General features: G+C 56.5%; 1 protein-coding gene across 1 annotated transcript; it reads right to left on the reverse strand.

Moving 5' to 3' along the window:
- Positions 1-411: 411 nt before the first annotated feature.
- On the reverse strand, positions 412-18,081 carry NLRC3 (NLR family CARD domain containing 3). The gene is made up of 19 exons (XM_037387197.1): positions 17,781-18,081; positions 11,823-11,965; positions 11,073-11,333; positions 8,235-9,978; positions 7,887-7,973; positions 7,108-7,191; positions 6,736-6,819; positions 6,150-6,233; positions 5,972-6,055; positions 5,389-5,472; positions 4,480-4,563; positions 3,954-4,037; positions 3,764-3,847; positions 3,405-3,488; positions 3,045-3,128; positions 2,860-2,943; positions 2,548-2,631; positions 2,258-2,341; positions 412-1,786 (listed from the first exon to the last, which is right to left on the reverse strand). The coding sequence occupies exons 2-19, from the start codon at positions 11,827-11,829 to the stop codon at positions 1,696-1,698; spliced, it is 3,282 nt and encodes a 1,093-aa protein (XP_037243094.1). The 5' UTR covers positions 11,830-11,965; positions 17,781-18,081; the 3' UTR covers positions 412-1,695.
- Between the last annotated feature and the right edge of the window lie 279 nt (positions 18,082-18,360).

The raw sequence follows: 18,360 nt of genomic DNA on the forward strand, positions 1-18,360 counted from the left end.
AGCATTCATGCATTGCTACATATGTGCAATTAAATAATATTTCAAATTGTTGTTATATCCCTGTTGCCTGGTGCTGCAGGGCACAGGAGCCAGCTTGGGGCTGTTGGTCATGCTCTCCGTGGTGTTTTGGGTAATGTTTCGGCACAGGGTTAGGCACGGGCTTTGGGCAGAGCTGGACCTGAGCCTCAATCTGCCCTGCAATCACGGTGGAAGAGGCAGGGCTTACACCACCCAGCATTACTGCGTCCTGGTGGTGACCATGCACCAGCCCCTGCGCCTCATGGAAATGCCACGAGCCCTCATCACACCGGGACAGGCGCTGGGGTCCGCAGCTGGGGCAGCGGCGCAGTGCGCCCGAGTGTAACGTCAGGCAAGAGCAGAAGGCTGCCCAAGGCACCACCTCGGCTGGGAACGACTTTATTTCCAGGTATGTACATACTGCACAGCTCAGCCCGCTGTTTCTCCAGGTCAGGCCCCTGAAGCAGTCACGTACTGCCCTGGGACAGCAGCGCATCGGTGCGGGCTCTGGCTGGGGTGGAGGGGGGGGCAAGGGGGCGGTGGCTGGAGAGAGCCAGGGGGGCGTGCGGCACATGGATTGGCTACTGGTCCACCTGCAAACCTTCTTAGAGAGTCACTGGGTCGCTGTCATGCGCACAAAGGCAGCACCTGGCACCTCTGCGTTCAGCAGCCACCTGCCCAAAAGGTGACCTGCTAGGGCCAGCCCCTGCCTGCAGCTGGGACATGGGGAAGACGTGTCCCAAGGTCACACAACTCGTCACCGATGACAAGAGCAGGAGCCCCAAGAAGTCGAGGCAGAACTCCATGATAAGGCCATCCCTGTGTGGTACCCACACGTGTGTGCTGACAGCGGCCCATCCTCTTACACTCCTCCTCCCATCAGCCTGAGAGCTCTTCATTTTCCAAGGTCTTTCTAGATGGTTCCACCCCTATGCCTGGGGCTGCCCATCTCCGATCGGGAACAGCACTGCCGAACACTTCAGGCACGCTGGGCAGCACCGACCTGTTGCTGAGGGATGGCAAACAGCACAGGCTGCACTCGCTGCTGGGGACCCTGCTCTGGTGCGCCCAGCTCCAAAGCACAACAGCAACCCTCCGCCTCTCTCTGGGACTTCCAGGGGAGCCTGCGGGACGCCGCTGTGTTCAGCCAGATGAGAAGGGGCGGCTGGGAACCCTGCCCCTGTTTCACCTGGGATCCCTGCCAGAAGAAGATGGAGAAGAGCTGGCACTGGGAGCAGAGCCCCGGGGTGGTTGTGATGTGCCTGGTCTGGGGCAGGGTCTGAGGGTCTGTAACCCCACGGAGATCACAGGAGGGGTTGCTGCCACTGGCTGCAGCAGGTAAAAGTCACCCACACAAATGAGGAGGGCTGGCACGTGGGATCTGCCCCCTCCTCCCTCCTTTTTGCATGTCACCCATTCCTCAAAGCTCCCCCAGGGCCTGAATGAAGAGGGAGATGGGTGTACGTCCCCCACCTTTCAACACTGGCGAGTTCTGACCCCCCTGCACTGCTGCTCTGGAGGCCCTAGGTCCTCCTGGGCTGTGCCAGGGAGCTCAGGAGCCCTCCCTGCCCTGGTTCTCCTCCCCGAGACGGGCGGGCAGCAGGCAAAGCAGCTCCCTGCGGAGGCACGCTGGCCAGAGGGACCCACTGGGCCACCTCTCACAGCAGCCAGGCACCCTCACACATCCACAACACAGTCGGGTGAGCTTGTCCGGATAGCGTCAGAGATCATCTTGGCTCCCGACTGGCCGATGCGATTCCCCTGCAGGCTGGGAGCAAAGAGAAGAGGAGCTCAGGCTTGGACAAGAGGTAGAGCAGGGTCCTTGGTGGGTACAAAAGATGTTCCCCAACTGTGCACCAGCATCCAGGATCACCTGCACCCTCCACACATCCAGTGCCAGGGGATTCCGGGTTTGAGAGCCCAGAGGGAGCCAGGTGAAAAGCTGGAGAAAGCCCCTGGGGAGCTGAGGGGCTGAGCCAGCCCCTCCCTGGGATATTTTGGAGAGTATTTGGCTTTTGAGGTGGTTCTTTGCCCCAGAGAGGAGCTGCGAGGTCTGGAGCCATGTGGGTATGGTGGCTGCCACGCCGGGAGGAGCACAGCGTGCCCTTCCCCCTGTCCCCCTTGGGAGGTCCCTGCAAGGCAGCCAGGAATGGGCAGTGTCAGTGGTGGGGAAGGTCCCTTGATGGATCTCATGGTGTCCCCCATCCCTGCCTTACCACCCAGTGCAGCAGCCACTTACTTCACGTACGTGAGGCCGTGGTTGCCCTTCAGAGCGGTGGCGATGCAGATGGCTCCGTCCATGCCCAGGGAGTTCTCCTGCAGGCTGCGGGAGGTGGGAGGGTCAGAAAACACCAGCCAGGGAGATGTGGCCACCAGGAGGGAACGCATGCCATGGGTGTGGACATTGGGAAAAGCCACCAGCTCAGTTTGCCTGGCTGAGACCTGCTGGCCTGGCCGTCCCCTCACTGCTCCCTCCGGGAAGGTCGGGAAAGGCTCGCTCTGGCTCACCCCGGGCAGCAGGATACTTACTTGAGCCAGTGGAGGCTGCGGTTCACCTTCAGCGCGTTGGCCATTGCCTTGGCCCCGGCCACGCCGATGGAGTTTCCTCGCAAGCTGCAAAGAAAGGCTGGCGGTGAGGAAGGACAGCATGGGACAGCCCCGCACTCTCCGTGGGTGAGGAGGAGGTGGCCCCACACCAGTGAGTCAAGGAATGGGCGAGCCACGTCTGGTAGGACATGATGCAAGGGTGGAAGTGGTGCCAAGCTAAGGATGAGGGTCTTTGACATCCCCAGGGAGTGGTGTCACAGCCATGGGGACTTGGTGGCCCCAGCGAACACTTACTCCAGGATCTGCAGGCTCTTGTTGACCATCAAGGCTTCTGCCAGGGCTTTGGCACCAGCTGCACCAACTGAAGCCACCTGCAGGCTGCAGCAGAACAAGGACCCTTCAGTGCATGTTGTGAGGTGGCTATGGTGTGCTAATTAGACAAGCTAATTAGGCTGTGATGCTGCAGCCTGGATACTCACTGGAGATCTGCCAGGGTTGTGTTGACCTTCAGCGCGGCAGCGAGGGCAGTCATTCCCTCATCTCCAATGGCATTCTCCTGCAAGCTAAGACACCTGAGTGCTGCGCCTGCCCACGGCCCAGGCGCCCAGGAGCAGGAGGGCAGCGAGCACGGGGCACAGCGTGCCAGGCTTCCACAGGTGGCCTGGGGGGCCCCTGAGCCACCATGCACTTCGAGCACCCCCAGCCAGGGACAGGTGATGGGGACACTGAGGAGGCAGCAGGCAAAGCCACCTCCCCTGGTGCGGCCTGAGGCCAGAGCCCTGGGGCAGGTCCCAGTAGAAGACGCTGCCCAGGACCTGTCCACCCATGTCCCCACTTACTCGAGGCTGACCAGGCTGCCGTTGGACTGTAGTGCTTGTGCCAGGGCCGTGGCAGCTTTTGCCTGGATGAAGTTCCACTGCAAGCTGCAAACAGGAGAAGACAGGAGGTGAAGCCTGACAGGAGGATGCCTCCATCCCTCCACGCTCAGCACCCATGGGCTCCCATCCAGCGAGGCGGAGGCTGGGAGGTGACACAGGTGCAAGACGCGGTGGGTCCATCTGCGATGGCACAGCACAAATCGTGCGGAAGGCCAACCTCGAGTCCCACAGCCTGGAGAGGCTGAGGCCCAGGGGCACCGTCCCTGCCCCACATCTATGCGAGGGGCTTCAAACCAAGGCAGGGCCAAGGGGAAACTCACTGGAGGGACGTGAGCGCGCGGTTCTCCTTCATCGCTAAAGCGATGGCCTTGACGCCTTCATCGTACAGCAGGTTCGCTGCTAAGCTAGAAGCCGGAAAGAGAGGGCACAAGTCACGCACGCAGCGTTTGGGACAACTCCAGCGACACTGCGCAGCAGCATGGGAGCCCTCCTGGGGCCCATGGGACTTACTCCAGCTTCCTGAGGCTGCCGTTGGTCCGCAGGGCGTGGGCGATGGCAGGGCCCCCCTCCTTGCTGATGGAATTCTCCCGCAGGCTGGGGAAAGAGACAGGGCTGTGGAGGAGTGGCCGAGGCAGGGCATTGGTGGCTCCCACACAGCACCCCTCGCTCCTGGGCCGAGACCATCTACTGTGAGGGCAGCCTGTCTGAGTTGCATCTCCACCACCATCTACACCTCCATTCCCTGTGCATCCTGCAGCTGTGGGCACTGATGGCCCATCAGGGCTTTTTCCCAGCCTCCTGTCACTGCTGCTGTCATTTCACTGTGAGACACGGCTGGAGGGATGCTCAGATACTGTCCCAAGGGAAGAAAGCTAACAATGGAGATAAGATGCTTGCAGACACAGGAGGGACAGAGGCTGCTTTCAGCATCCCAGAGTGCTTGTGGAAACAAACAGGCAACAGCTCAGATTTCCAAAAAGTTCCTGCATCCCAGCAGCAGATTTTGGCCAGGATGGCCAGAGGGGTCGTCACTTACTTGAGGTTGACGAGTCCCTTGTTGGAGCAGAGAGCTGCTGTCAGCGCAGTGACCCCAGCGCTGCTGATGGAGTTGCTCTGGAGACTGAGACAAACAGGGGAAGGCATGAGTACGTGCCAGCGCCGGCATTGCAGGTAGGCTGTGGGGTTGTGCTTGGGATGAAAAGTGCCCCATTTCATGGAGAAATGGGCATCTCTCAGCCACAGGAGGCCAGGGAGCCAGGCCTAATGGACCAACTTTGGAAGCAGCCAGGCCAGAATGAGCATCTTCTGCTCACCAGCCCCACTGAGCACAGGTGACAGGATTTGCCTCCACTTCAGGGCAGTCTTGTCCCTGTCTGGCCGTCACCTCAGCTGCTGGCTCAGTTGGGCATGTGGGTCCTGCAGTTCTTGGGTCTTTGCTGGCAACAGACCCAAGGCACAGCAGTTCATCCCCAGGAGCCATCAGGCCTCCGCTCCAGCCAGGTGGGAGGAGCAGTCCTCTCTGACTGCCGTTCCCAAGGGGAATGAAGGTTGGACCATCTCACCCTGACTCTGCCAGGCCCCAGTCCGTTCCCTCCCTCATTAGCCAATTCCCATCACTTTTGAGAGCAAGAAGACCCAAAGCTACTAGTATCCTCCAAAAGCAAAAAAATAAATCATCTTGGTTGAGAATTAACTCCTTTAGTGCTCCTCTGGTGAAGGCAGGACCAGCCCAGCTGCCGCTGGCGTTGCCGGCAGCTGCTACGTGGTGCTCCAGCCTGCACAGAGCACCCACAGCCCAATGCCCCTCCAGGGGATGTGTGGTGGGAGAGATGTGGGGAGGGTCAGGGGTGGAATGAGCAGCTCTGAGGGGTGGGAGGTGTTGCTGGAGTGAGGAGGCTGGGCTCTGTTGGGCAAGTAGGAGCCTACGCACAGAGAGGGGACTTACTCGAGGCTTTGCAGACTGTGGTTCACCTTCAGAGCTTCAGCCAAGGCAACTGAGCCGTTGTCTCCTACTGAGTTGCTGGAGAGTCTAAAACACAAGAGGAAGGGCAGGTGTTACCGGCAGCCATGCTGCAGCCAGGTTAGATCTGCCAGCAAAGGAATCATCTCCCCCAGGCTCTTTCTGCTCCAGCAGTAAGCACGAAGTTGCTGCAGTCTCGTTCCCAGCCTACGTACACCCCTGTTCTTGTATGTTGGGGTTTGGGCTGAAATAGCTTTTAATGTATCGCAGGACCTGAAGACCTGCCGCTCGCCTCTGCTGGAGGGAAGGCTTGGCCTCTCGGTTCTTTACGTGGCACCCCACATCCCAGAGATACGGAGAGCATCTCCACAGGGTCACTCCGAAAGCAGCACTGCGGTCCTTGCCCCACTCCACCCACGCCAATCTCCTGGGGCAAAGCCAGCAGAGTCCGTCCTGCCTGTGCTGCATGGCCCAGCCCCTGCCCACCACCTCTGCCCACCACCCCTGCCCGCAGATCCCAGGAGACACGGCACTGGCATCGCATCCCTCTGCCTTGTGCTGCTCTTACGTCAGCTCCTTCAGGCTGCAGTTCTGTTTCAGTGCCTCTGCTATTTTCCTGGCACCGTGGGCTCCGATGGCGTTTTTCTGCAGGCTGCAAAGGAGAGGAAGGCAGCTGTGAATGTCAGGTGCCACATCCCCATCGATGGCATGTCGGTCTGCGGGGACAGCAGGTCCTGGTCACTCACTGTAGGGTTGTCAGCCTGTGGTTGGTCAGCAGGGCCTCGGCCAGGAAGGTGGCACCATCCTCCTTGATGGTGTTGTGCTGCAGGCTGCAAGGAGAAAGGAGTGAAGCCATGCATGGCTGCTTCCACAGCAGGGCAAGGGACCATGCAGGGGTGCAGGGCAGTGGCTGCCTGCCCTGGCCTTTGCTTGCCCTCGTCCCTGGCATGAGAAAGGCATCTGGCCCCCAAGCATCACTGCCCAGGGCCCTCCCTCCCTCCTCTCCCACAGGAGATGCCTCCTTCCATGCACCAGCACCCTGTGAGCTCCTGCACAAAGGACGGACCTGGACCTTGACCTCATTCTGGACCCACTGAAGCTGAGAGGCAGGAGGATCCCAACATCTCTGGCCCAGGGCTGCCCTGGTCACCAGGTCTCTGCTGGCTGCACTGGTGCTCACTGCCCCGCACAACCAAACCAGGTTACGTCCAGGGTCTCCCCACACGCTGCCCCTTGAGGTGGGCAGAACCTCGATGGGACAGGAGAAGGGTGCAGAGGGCTTCTCCTGGATGGAGATGTTCTCCCAGAGGTACTACAGGAGTCAAGACTTACTTCAGAGAGAGCAGGACTTGATTTTTTTTCAGCGCGTCGGCCAGTGCTTTTGCTCCAGTGGGGCCGATGGCGTTGCTCCGAAGGCTGGGGCAAGACAGGCAGGACAGCCAAGGTTAGCAAAGCCAGAGTGGCATGTGCCCAGTTTAAGCCAAATGTCTCTGTGTGGTACAATCTCAGGCACCACTAAGGTGGGACATCAGGCCAGCAGCTCGCGAGAGTTACCTTCACCTCTTAAGTGGTTGTGCCTTTGGGGGCTGGAGACCCTCCCCAGCTCAGTGAGGCCAGGAGGGATCTGGGCCTGCTGCAGCCATGGGAATGGTTCCCGGCAGGGAACACATGCGTGACAGGAGCTGGTAAAGGGGGAACACTTACTCCAGTGCTGTCAGGCTCCTGTTCACCAGCAGTGACCTGGCCAGAGCCTTGGCTCCCTTGTTGCTGATCTGATTTTCTGCCAAGCTGCCCAGAAAAAGAAAAACCGGGTGTTTTTCAGGGAGAGAAAGAGGCTTTTGCAGCCCCTGGCATGTCCCAGGACACAGCTGGGATGGGTGAGTGGAGGAAAGCCATGGGGAACACTTGGCTCATGGTACAATGATGCAAAGTGGTGGACACTCCTAGGTCTGCTCTCCCGGGGTGGACACCAGGCAGGCAATTGCAAGGACAGGGTGGAAGGGGAGTTTCTAGACTTAAAATTAATTTGTGCCATGAAAAGAGAGCTCAGATCACAGCATGGGGGACTTTATGCAGAGCCACAAAGAAGGGCAGGGAGCAGGGGAAAGTGGGGACACATCTGTCTGGGGCAAGGCATCTCCCTGCCTGGTGTCCAGGTGCTCTGTGCAGAGCCTTGGATGTCCAACAAACAGCCATGACCTTGGGAAGCAGTTTGTTGGGATAACCCAGGGATTTCTACACACATTTTTTGGAATGAGGAGGCAGCGGTCCCAGGAAGGCTGGGCGAGCCATTGCAAGGACACAGCAGATTAAGGTCACCATGCCTGGGCGCAGGACATCATGTGGGGCTGTCCTTGTCACTAGACACCTTGGAGAGCCAGTGGGAGGGATGTTCCTGGAGGACCCTCACCCTGATTTTGAGGTGTCCCCAGCTCTGCTCTGTACCCCCATAAACAGCCTGCCTGCCCTGGGCCAGGTCCTACCTGAGCTTCTGGATCTGGCAGTCCTTCACACTCAGCACGCTGCCCAGAAGCTCCATCACGTTGTCCTTAAACTGGTTATTGTCCAGCCTGGAGAAGATACAAGGAACAAGCAAAAGCAAGCGTTTGGAGAACAAAGTGGAGAAAGGTCTACCCTCCTGTGACATCTGCCCCACCACAGGTGATAAAACTCAAGCACAGCAGCAGAGCTGACCCAGTGCTGTCCCCAGGGCAGCTCTCTGCTGACGGACAATGTTGGTGGGACCCGTATCTCCCATTGACACCCCGGATTTTGAGTCACGGCCCCACGTCCCTGCTTGCTTCTCCTAGTGCAATCCAACTGGGACTCACCTGAGGCTGTGGCAGAAGAGGAGCTGGGAGAGCAGGCTCTTACAGACGTTGTAGGTGAGGCAGTTGGAGAGGTTCGTCTCCTCCACACAGACATCAGAGACCTGCAGGAGATAAGCCAGGGCAGAGCAGTTCATGGGGCTGAGCATCCCAGCCAAGCTCTCATTCTTCATTGCTTCTTCCACAGTCTTAGCGATCTCTGTGTGCTGAATTTCATGCAGGCAGTGCATAGTGTTGACTGTCCGTGAGGAGATGACATAGTCAGTGTTCAGGCAGCCCTGGAGGAAGCTGATCGCTTGGCTCCTGAAGCTGTTGTGCTCATCCTTCACCAGAAGCCACCCAGAGAGCAGCTTGTTCACCTGTGGGGAGAGAAGCCCAGAGAGAAAACGCACAAAGATGTCCAGCTGCCTGTCCTCTGCCTGCAGTGACCTCTGAACAGCGCTCTTGAAGTGGTTGAGGAAACCCAGCTTGGGCCAGGACATCCCGCTCTCCGTGAAGAGGTCAAATATTGCCCGCTTGGCAGCCGTGTAATAATAAATAGCTGCTAGAAACTCCTGTAGGGTTAAGTGGGAGAAGTAGTAGGCTGTGAAGGACTGCATCTCTTCTTTGAGTAGGAGTCGACTGCACAAGCTGCTCTGCAGCAAAGCAAGGTCAATGCCATATGCCTTCATGTCCTGCTCATAAAATACATATCTCTTTTTGAGCAGCCCGTAGAAAGCCAGTCTGCCCAGGCTGCCCACTATCTTCTTGCTGTTGTTCACAGCCTGCTCGATCCTTAGAGTTTCTCTTGGCTTTTCTGGCCACTCACTGCTCAGGGCCATTTTAAAATAATAGCAGTAGATTTCTGATAGGGTCTTGGGGACGACAGTTGTTTCTTGGGATTTATTGGTACTATTTTTTAGGTAATAACCAATTGAGGAGCCAGAAATCCAGCAAAAGCCAGGAACAGTGCACAGGACATGTAACGACCTGTTAGCCCTGATGTGATGCAGGACTTGGCTGGATAGGTCTCTATTGTCAAGGAACATCTGGTCCAAGAAGTCCTTCATCTCTGCAGCTCCAAAACCTCGTATTTCCGTCATCCGGTCAACAAGCCCGCCAGGGATTTGGCTGGCTGCTGTCGGCCGTGACGTGACCCAGACAGAAGCCTCCTGCAGCAGGTTGCCACGTATAATGTTGGTGATCAGGTTGTCCACTTGGATCTCCTTTTTGGGATCAGTGCACACTACCGTGTTGGAGAAATCCAAAGGTGTCTTGAACTCATCCAAGCCGTCAAGGATCAGTAGGGTCCTGGCAGCTCCTGCCGAGATGCAGTTAGGCTCGGTGATGTGAGGGAATGCCAAGCAGATGAGCCTTTCAGCAGAGAGTTTCTCGTAAGTGTTGAGTTCCCGGAAGGTGAGGGGCAGCACAAAGATGATGTCCTTGTTGATCTCCCCCTTTGCCCAGGTGTAGACGAACAGCTTCACCAGTGTGCTTTTGCCAATCCCGGCCACTCCGATGGTGACAGAGATCCGAGGTGGAATGCTAACCTTGGAGAGAGGCAGGAAGAGCTTCTCCAGAGGGATGCTCTTGGCTACATCTCGTAGGCCTTTGGTGGCTTCAATCTGCAGGATGTCATGCTCCTTCTGCTGGATATCAGTCAAGCCTTCCACCAGCAGCAAGTTTGTGAGTCGCTGGAGGGGACCCATCTCCAAGCCATTCCCATAGTAGCTTTGGAGGCTCTCCAGGTGCTTCTGCACCATGGGTTCTGCACAGAGAGAAATGCAACAGGGGGGTGAGAAGGAGGATGGTAGCCACAAGTGCAAATGAGAGATGCTGCTTCACTTTTCTGACATGCCCATGCAGAGGGGAAACCACACAGAGCCCTTACGTCTGGGCAGGAAGGTGTGTGCCAGGGCCTGGAGGGCACTAATAGCCTTAAATGGCCCTGACCAGCCTCACCCATTGGTCCAGGAGGCCATTTAAGCTCAGCCCTGGGCCTTCAGCCCCTGCCTAAGCTATGTCGTGGGAACACTCGTCTGCAGCACCATCACACCTGTGTCTGCTATGGACCATACTGATCCGCACCTTGATCTTGGACCTCGTTGCTCTGCACTTGCCTGGTAACCACTGGACTGTGTCTGAACCTGGTTGCCCTGGCTGGACCTGATCCTGACCTCTGGATTGGCTTTCCAGCTTGACCTCAGCCCTGCCTCATCACCATGGACTTGTCTGATGAGTTGGACTCTTGGCTGAACCTGATGACCATCTCTGGACCTGTCAGGCTCACCTGGCTCCAGCACCACAGCCCTGGTACAGGGTATTTAAACCCTCCAGCAAAGGCTGGACAAGCAGGAGATGGTGCTGTGAGAGATTCAGAGCAGACACCAGCCACGGTTGGAGCCTTCCAACCAGAAGGAAAACCAGGGAAACGTCTCCTGGCAAGAGGGTTGCAAGGAGAGCCTGAAGCTGGGGCAGCCACCCACCAACAGATGGGGTCAGGGATGCCCAACTGTCCTCCTCCCACTGTCCCCCTGTTCCCAGCCCAGCTGCTGGGAGTGCCTGGTGTGACCTGGACACTGAAGACATTAAAGACTCCTCAGGCTGCCCAGAGAGGCGTGCTGAGGGCAGCAAGGGGCCTGGAGGAAGGTCCCCCTCAGACCTGGCAGAGAGCCCTCATCACCCCCAGCTCTGTCCTTCCCCAGCAGACACCCTGAGATGGCACTGTCACTTGCATGGCTGCTCCCACGGGAGCTGCCAATGCTGCCCAGCTCTGTGCACATCTTGATGTGCTCCAGCAAGCACCTGCAGCTGGGAAATATGGGCAGACACCCTTCACTGGGTCCAAAGCGGACTACCTACCATAGACAGTGATGTGAAGGTACAGCTGGGAATTGCTGGTCTCGATGAAGGTCTGCAGGGACTGGGAGGCATAGCTGCCCTTGCCAGCCAGGATGTCCACCACTGCCCTCACCTGCTCAGGCAGGGAGCTCGCCTCCTGTGCCCGGCTGGCCTCCTCTGCTGTCAGGAGGTCCAGCCTCCGCAGGTAGCAGATGATCTCCTCCAGGAACTGCGGTGAGATGGACCTCACCAGCTGCTTGCGGTAGCGATTGATCCAAACCTCTGTGGGGGGGGAGAGCGGGAGAGCTGGGTCTTGAACAAGCCCTGAGCACATTGCTCAGGAGTGATGGGGAAAGGCAGCAACTGAGCACCCCGACTGACTCTGAACATAGCAGGGAGTAAACTAGAGCCCTCCAGAGCTACCTGCCAAAGTCCTCCTTGAGATGATGCTATCCCAAAGCTGTGGCAGGCTGGTTTTTTAGGAGCTGCTCGGTCAAAGCAGCAGCTATCAAAATTAGAGTCAAAGAAACAGAAGAACACAATCATGAAATGACACTTCCTCTTGAAAACCGAGCCCATGCAGAGATAACAGTCTAAGTGAGGTCATTTATCTTTGGAGACAGCCGTTCCCCAGTGCCAGCACAGCGGTCTCCAAGCTCTTAGACTAGGAAACGCTGTCAACCCTCATTCCTTGCTGCCCCACCTTGTCCCATTATTGAATCCGAAACTCCACCAAGACAATGGATCTCTGGCTGCCCAGCCACCACTCACCTTCCATCAGAGGCCTCCCGTGACATGGGTAATCCCTGGGCAAGGAGCACTGTGTTGGCAGCAGCACAGCCGTCCCATGGACAGCCCCACGTCCCCTGGCTGGCTCAGTGTTAGTTGAGGCTCCTCAGCCTTTATCCATGTTCCTGGTGGAAGAAGAAGAAAAGCATCAGGAGCGCTGTGCGAGGGAGCCCACCTCGAGCTAACGTCGTACTGACAGTGATCGAGCCAAGGGTCCATTCATCAGCTTTTGGCTAAGACCAGCATCCCTAGAGCTGTGGACCTGGCAGGGGCAGAGCCAGGACCATCATGCTGCAGCACCTTTGCTGAGATCTTATGTGCCACAACTCGGTGCCTTCACCACCATTGCTGATGCCAGAACCTTTCTGGAGCAGAGTGACGATCCCCTCATGCCATCCGCAGGTCACCTGGCGAGAGCCTGAGTGCCACCACTGTTACCAGAGCGATGGCAGGGCTGCTAACTGCTCATGTGTCTTCCTTCTCTGTGTTGTGAAGGAAGTCGTGGGGCAATAAGCAAAGTGATAAAGGGCCCGTTTCAGTTTCGAACCCACCTCACCGCCGTCCAGAGCCTCTGTCAGGGTTTGCTGAGCATGGCCAACACCACATCCTGTTGCAGAGCTCTGTAGTTACTCCATTTTCAGCAGCACTAGAGTCATGTGCAGGAGCTGGCCCTGTCTAGGTGGGAACTGCTCAGCCCTAGGGGCTGTCTGATCACAGCAGCGATGCAAACACAAGTGTCCTGGTGCCCTGGCCATTTCCTCGCATTGAATCCCTTCCTCACCTCCACCTGGCCTACAGGATGCTCTAGATCCATGCAATCACCCCCACGTGCCAGGCAGAAGCACTGCAAGGAGCTCCCTGCCCACAGGCAGCGTTGTCTTTGCCCAGACCCACTCCTGAGTGGGACTTGGCTTCAGCGCAGCCTTGCCAAGAGGTACAGCTACACTCACTCCCTTTGGTCAAACCTGACCTTTTCCAGGGAGAAAGCACAAATGTAGCTTGATGGGGGAAACTGGGTAGAGTTGCTGGTCCATGGTGCAAGGTTAAGGTGCTTGGAACATCTCTTTTCCATTCATCCTCCTGCCAGGAGATCCATGCTGGGGTTTATTTCTCCCACCAGAAAACATAAGGGCTCAGCCACCAGCAGCAGCCCAGCTGCACAGACAGTGTCTGGGCTGCAGGAGGAAAGACCAGACTCGGCATCTCCCAGAGCAGAGTCCCTCACAGACCCCACCAGCTGGATCTCTCATCAAGACCCCTTTGCAGCACATCCTAGGAAGTGGAATAAGTGTCCGAGAGGTGCTGGGTGGCAAAGCACCAGCCCACTGCCACCTGCCCATGTGGCTTCACGCACAGCTTTGATAGCTCTGGTAGTGGTGTGGGGTGCTGTTGTAGCTGGGCCTGAACCCACATTTCCCTCCAGGAGGGAAGTCCTTCTGCTCTTCCTCAGCTGCCCAGCTCTGACCCCTGGTTTCAGAGGTGGCAGAGGTCCCATGCTCCCCCAGCAGTGACAGTTGCCCCACAGCAAAGCCCTTTTCTCCATACAGGGAGCAGCAGGGCTGTGGCAGCAGCTCGCCTTGCTCTTCACCTCTTCCCCCGCCCCCCGGCCCCACCAGACAGTGGCTTGGTCAGTTAAGATACCATCAAGGGGCAATTCACAGTGAGATTTTCACCCTTTGCTGTCATCATGTCTCTAACTGGCCTGGAAAGTTCAGTTAGGTCTTTGCACACAGCAGTCCCCAGGTCTCTCATCTTTACCATGCAACCAAGAACAAAGCCAAAATGAAAGGGGGTTTTGTTGCTTGCAGCGATGTTCCCTGCAGCCCTTCCTCTGAAAGCTGTCTGGTGAGAAAAGGCCCTTTGATGGGAGGAAGCCTGCTCTAACACCAGAGGTTATTTGATGGTGTCCTCTGGTGCGGTTTCCAAATGTGATCCCACTGCTAGAAACCAGCAGCCGTGGGTCAGCTCATGCAAAGGCACCTAACCGGGAGAATAAAGCAGCAGAAGAAATAATTTAGCAGCTGTGATTTTTTTTCTGCTTCCAGTAGAAAAGTTTCAGGTGCAGCTCTAGGACCACCAAGTGATGCTGGAGGCTGCCTCCTAGGAGGGTGAAGGGCACTCTCTGCTCTTACAAGAGCTGTCTGAAGGGCAGAGGCCAGTCAAAGCCAATCTCTGTAACCCTGACAGAGGTCCAGGGTGTTTCCAAGATGCAACTCAGCCCATGCCAAGGCTGCTGGGATGAGTCGTCTTCTGGAAGTGCTGCACTCCCCCACGCCGGAGGCTGGAAAGCAGTGTCCATGTCCATCCTGCGTGCACAGAGCTAAGCCCCGGGTTTGCGGCTATCGCTTCGTCAGAATAAAGCAGGGACAAGTGCCCATCCCTGCCCCACCGGCAGCTGGGGAAGCAGTGATCCAGCGATGGTTTGTGTCTCCCCTGCCTTGACGTCTGTGTCCATAGGGGCACTGGGATAAGAAGCTGGAGGGCAGGAGGCTGCCCAGCCAAACCGTTGAATGGTGTCTGCAAGGCCCAGGGAGGGAAATGAAGGATTTCGTCGGCAAGAACTTGGTGCTAAAGGCTTTTTTTGCCTGGTGTGGTCCAAGAGCCCAGCCCAAGGGAAAATCCTCCCATCTGAGGATGTCCAGTCAACACTGATGTGTTCTTCCAGCAGTTTCAATCCCATGCCACACCATCCCCATGTCCCACCATGCCTGTTAGCAGAGGGTCCCTGCCCAAAACCCATCAGTGCCTTGGAGCCACAACCACCATGCTGGAAGGTCCCTGGCCACGTGCACAGACAACCCTCTACCAAACAGCCACCGCATTTTTCACTATGTGCATCCTGTTCCAGAATTCAAACTGCCTGGCATCAACACCAGAAAACACAGACCTAGACATAGCTGCTTCTGCTCATCTCTGGCTCCTGGAAGTCCAACACAGACCAAAAGCAGCTTGCCAGGGGATCCAAGAGGAAAGAACAGTCCTGGGATGGCCACAGCATGAAGGTGTCTGGAGACAACAGCTCCTTACTGCCTCCTCTGCTCTATCCAGCCTCTCAGATCCTCATCCTCCAGGAGGTGGCTTTGGCTTTCATACAGCAGCCACTCCCCACTGGACAGATCCATTACCCTGTACTTTGAAAATCTGCTGAGGACCTGGGACCATCCTATGCCAGGAGCCATTGCAGCAGCCACCAGCAGCACCGGACCTGCATCAGGCTGCGATGCTCAGCAGCCTAAAATCTGTAGTTGTCACCTGGCAGGAGCTTGTGGGCAGAGCCACTGGCAGTGTCAGGGAATGCTGGTTGGCACCTCAAGCGGGGCTTTCCAGCTAGCAGAGCCCTGGGGGCCAACCTGCTGCCGTGGGCTGGGGACAGGGCTGAAGGGTGCCTAGTCTAGAATGGGCACCAAAGTGCTGGGCAAGAGCTCCTGGATGGCTGCAGGGACCCACATATGGAAAACATCAGAAAATGGGCTGACCTGCAGTATTTAAGTACATTACAAAGCTTTTTATCTGAGCTAATAATTGCATCATTAGCCAAGCACCTGAAGGAACAGAGAAATGCCCGCTCCAGTGCAACTCCATGCCCCCAAACATCCAGAAACGCTCAGCCCAGCTGCTGCCTTCTCCTTGTCCCGTCACTACAGGGTTTGTCTGTGCAGCCGATTCCTCAAAGATCTCCAGTTTGGGGTGACGTGTCTCGGTGCAGCTCAAACCCCAGCAGCACAGCACCCATCTGACTGCTGCTCTCCCTCCCCCAGACATGGGAGCAGAGAGAAACCAACCCCGTGAGACCTTCCCACCACTTCCTGGCGCACCGGGTTTCCTCCAGCATATCTCAGGCTCCTTTACCCTCACACCTTCAGAGCTTTTTATTTATTTCTCCTGTGATATATCCACCTTGAACTGATCCTATTTTGGAAGTCAGTGAGCTGCACACATTTGCCAAGCCAACACCTCCAGCCATTCCCACTCAGGTGAGCAAATCCTAAAGCCAGGTTGCAGGCTGCCACCTTTTGGCAGAACTGAAAAGATTTCACATTATTTATGTCAATTAGGCAAAGCGACTAAGTATCTTCTGCATTCTACCCAATTATGAAACTTCCAGGTTTGCAGGTTATCTAAGCTTAAATAGGACATCCAGATGCAGTCTTACTTTTTTTGGTCTTGATTGAATGCTAGCAAAATGTATTGCACTTACAGAGTGATGCCCTATGCCAAATCTAACCCCTACCAGGTTTGTTGTTTGGTGTTTTTTTCTGAAACCCCAACCAGAACAACAAGGCCCAGACACAGTGGGAGTTGGTGAGTCACGGAGGTGAGAAGCCATGAAGGACCCCTAGGCTGAATGCCAAGCAGTCCCAACAACAAATCTCACCAGAAAAAAAGCAAAAACTAATCTATGGGTAATTCCAAACAGCTAAAAATGAAGCTAATTTCAGACAGGAAGTATTCTGCAGGGTACTGCAACACCTCACAAGCTGCAAAATGAAGAACGATGCATTTGCTGAGCTGCCGCTAGGACACTTCACCATGGACACACACACAGCAGATCCCCTCCTCACAAACTGCTTCTTCCCTCCTCACCTATAGGATCTCAGGACGTCGGTGTGAAAATCGTGCACAAGCTGCCAGCCTGTCTCCGTCAACAACGAGGCGGATGGGCCGGCCTTGGAGGATGCAGGGATGCCAACAGATGCGGTACCCCACCTCAGCACCCTGCTGGGTTTTGATGTGCAGGGCCAGCCCCAGCTTTCTGGGCTTACAGAGCATCACAAAAAGTGGCCACGAGTTCTCCAGAAAGAAATTTTTGTGCAACATGGATATCCTTTGTGCAAGCTCTGCCCAGGCTGCCTCAAACGACATACCTCTCGCCTTGGATAACCCTTTCATGTGGCGGCCAAGCCCCAGGTGCCAGTGACATCTCAGCAAGTGACAGCACGCAGCCTATGCTCCAGCTGCTCCTCTCCACAGCAGTCCCATACTTAGAGGATACATAGTGCCCCTAACGACCTTAAGAGTGCCTAAGTGACAGCAGGATTAAGCCTAATGCACTGACAGCGCAGTCCAGCGTGCCTCAGGCACTGTGCCCACCTGCACGCACAGCCACTAGGCATGGCCACATGTCCCTGCTGAGCTCCATCACCTAGACCTGCTCCCTGTGTTTCTGGGTCCTACACTGTACTGGGGGATCCTCCACAGTGAAAAGGCCCGAAGAAGGTACCAGCTGCACCTTTGGAGACCTTGGTGTGGCTGTTCCCTCTGGCTGAGCTCCAGGAAGGAGTGCTGAGCCCGTTTGCCAAAGGGGGACACAGGGGTGCAGCTCTGGGCTTCAAGGTCCATTGGTCTTGGACTGCCCACAGACCCAGGGCCCTGCCTCACTCTTTGGTGTGATTTTGCACTGTGCCATGGGCAACTATGTCATTAATCTCCTACTTTTCTATTTGCAGTACACATTGAGGATTTTTTTGGATGGTTTTGAAGTGGAATGAATTCAGTAAGTAATGTTAACATGGGGGCAAAAGCTGATACTGCACAAGGTTTTGCACGGGCAAGGCAGCCTGGCCGAAGCTGCCTTCATGTCTGGGCAGGTGGTAGCAGGCAAGGGGACAGAATTTGTGACAAGTGCCAGGTCTCCCAGGAGGTCCCATGCTCATCTCCACCACTCAGGGCTCAGTGCCATGCACCACTGCACCCAGTCCTGCCAGCACCGGTGGCGGTGCCACACCAGGCTGCTACGCTGGGCACTGCAGGCAGTCAGTCACATCTTGCCCCTCCCAGGGACTTCTACCCAACAGCTCCTGGCCCTGCCACATTGGTCCAGCGACTCCATTTCACATGGCCATCAGAGCAAGAGGTCTGCAGCAGCTTGTCCCCATAGAGGGGGGCCAAGCAACACCTCCCTTCTCCCCATACTCCTCCAAAGCCCCATCAAAACCTTACCTCAGCCTTGTGCTGTCTTCCCAAGGTCTGTGTGGGAGCAGAAGAGCAGAGAACACATCCTCGTTGTGGCAGGAGGATGCAGTTCCTCTGTGCCCCTGCTCAGCCCTTTATCCCTAGAGCCTTGCTTCTTCCTCGCCTGGATGCTCAAGTTCAAGGTAGAAAACGGAAGCCAATCCCTCTGGTTGGTGGCCTCTGCCCCTGGGGGACCCGCGAAGGCGATGGGACCTGGCAGCCAGGGCAATGCTCAGGGCAGCACCCAAGGAAAGTGGGTCTGGCTTCCCCAGCCACCCTCTGCCACCAGTTCCAGCCCGGTGACTTTTTCTCTCTTTCAGTTTGTTCCTCACCCCTTCCTGTGCCACGGGTCTCACTCAATCTTCCTTCCTGTCAGCGCAGGGCTGCCGCCTATGCAAATCGATGAAAGTTATCTGCTAAGGAACAGCAGCATACAGTAACTACCACAGCTGAACAGTGACAGTGGGGTCTGTCCTGCTGGGATGCTCAATGCACAGCCATTTCCCCAGCCACAGCTGCTTTCTCCTAGAAGAGCCACAAAACCAGACTTAACAACATCCAAATTGCA

Source organism: Falco rusticolus, chromosome 4, assembly GCF_015220075.1.
Source record: "Falco rusticolus isolate bFalRus1 chromosome 4, bFalRus1.pri, whole genome shotgun sequence".
NCBI lineage: Eukaryota > Metazoa > Chordata > Aves > Falconiformes > Falconidae > Falco > Falco rusticolus.

Bases quoted from the DNA above. Each gene is read 5' to 3' on its own strand.
- NLRC3 (XM_037387197.1), bottom strand. The intron at 5,473-5,971 runs GTAAGAGCAGCA...CTTGTGTTTTAG, and splicing joins TGCAGCCTGAAGGAGCTGAC to ACTCTCCAGCAACTCAGTAG. The intron at 3,489-3,763 runs GTGAGTTTCCCC...TCCTGTTTGCAG, and splicing joins CGCGCGCTCACGTCCCTCCA to CTTGCAGTGGAACTTCATCC.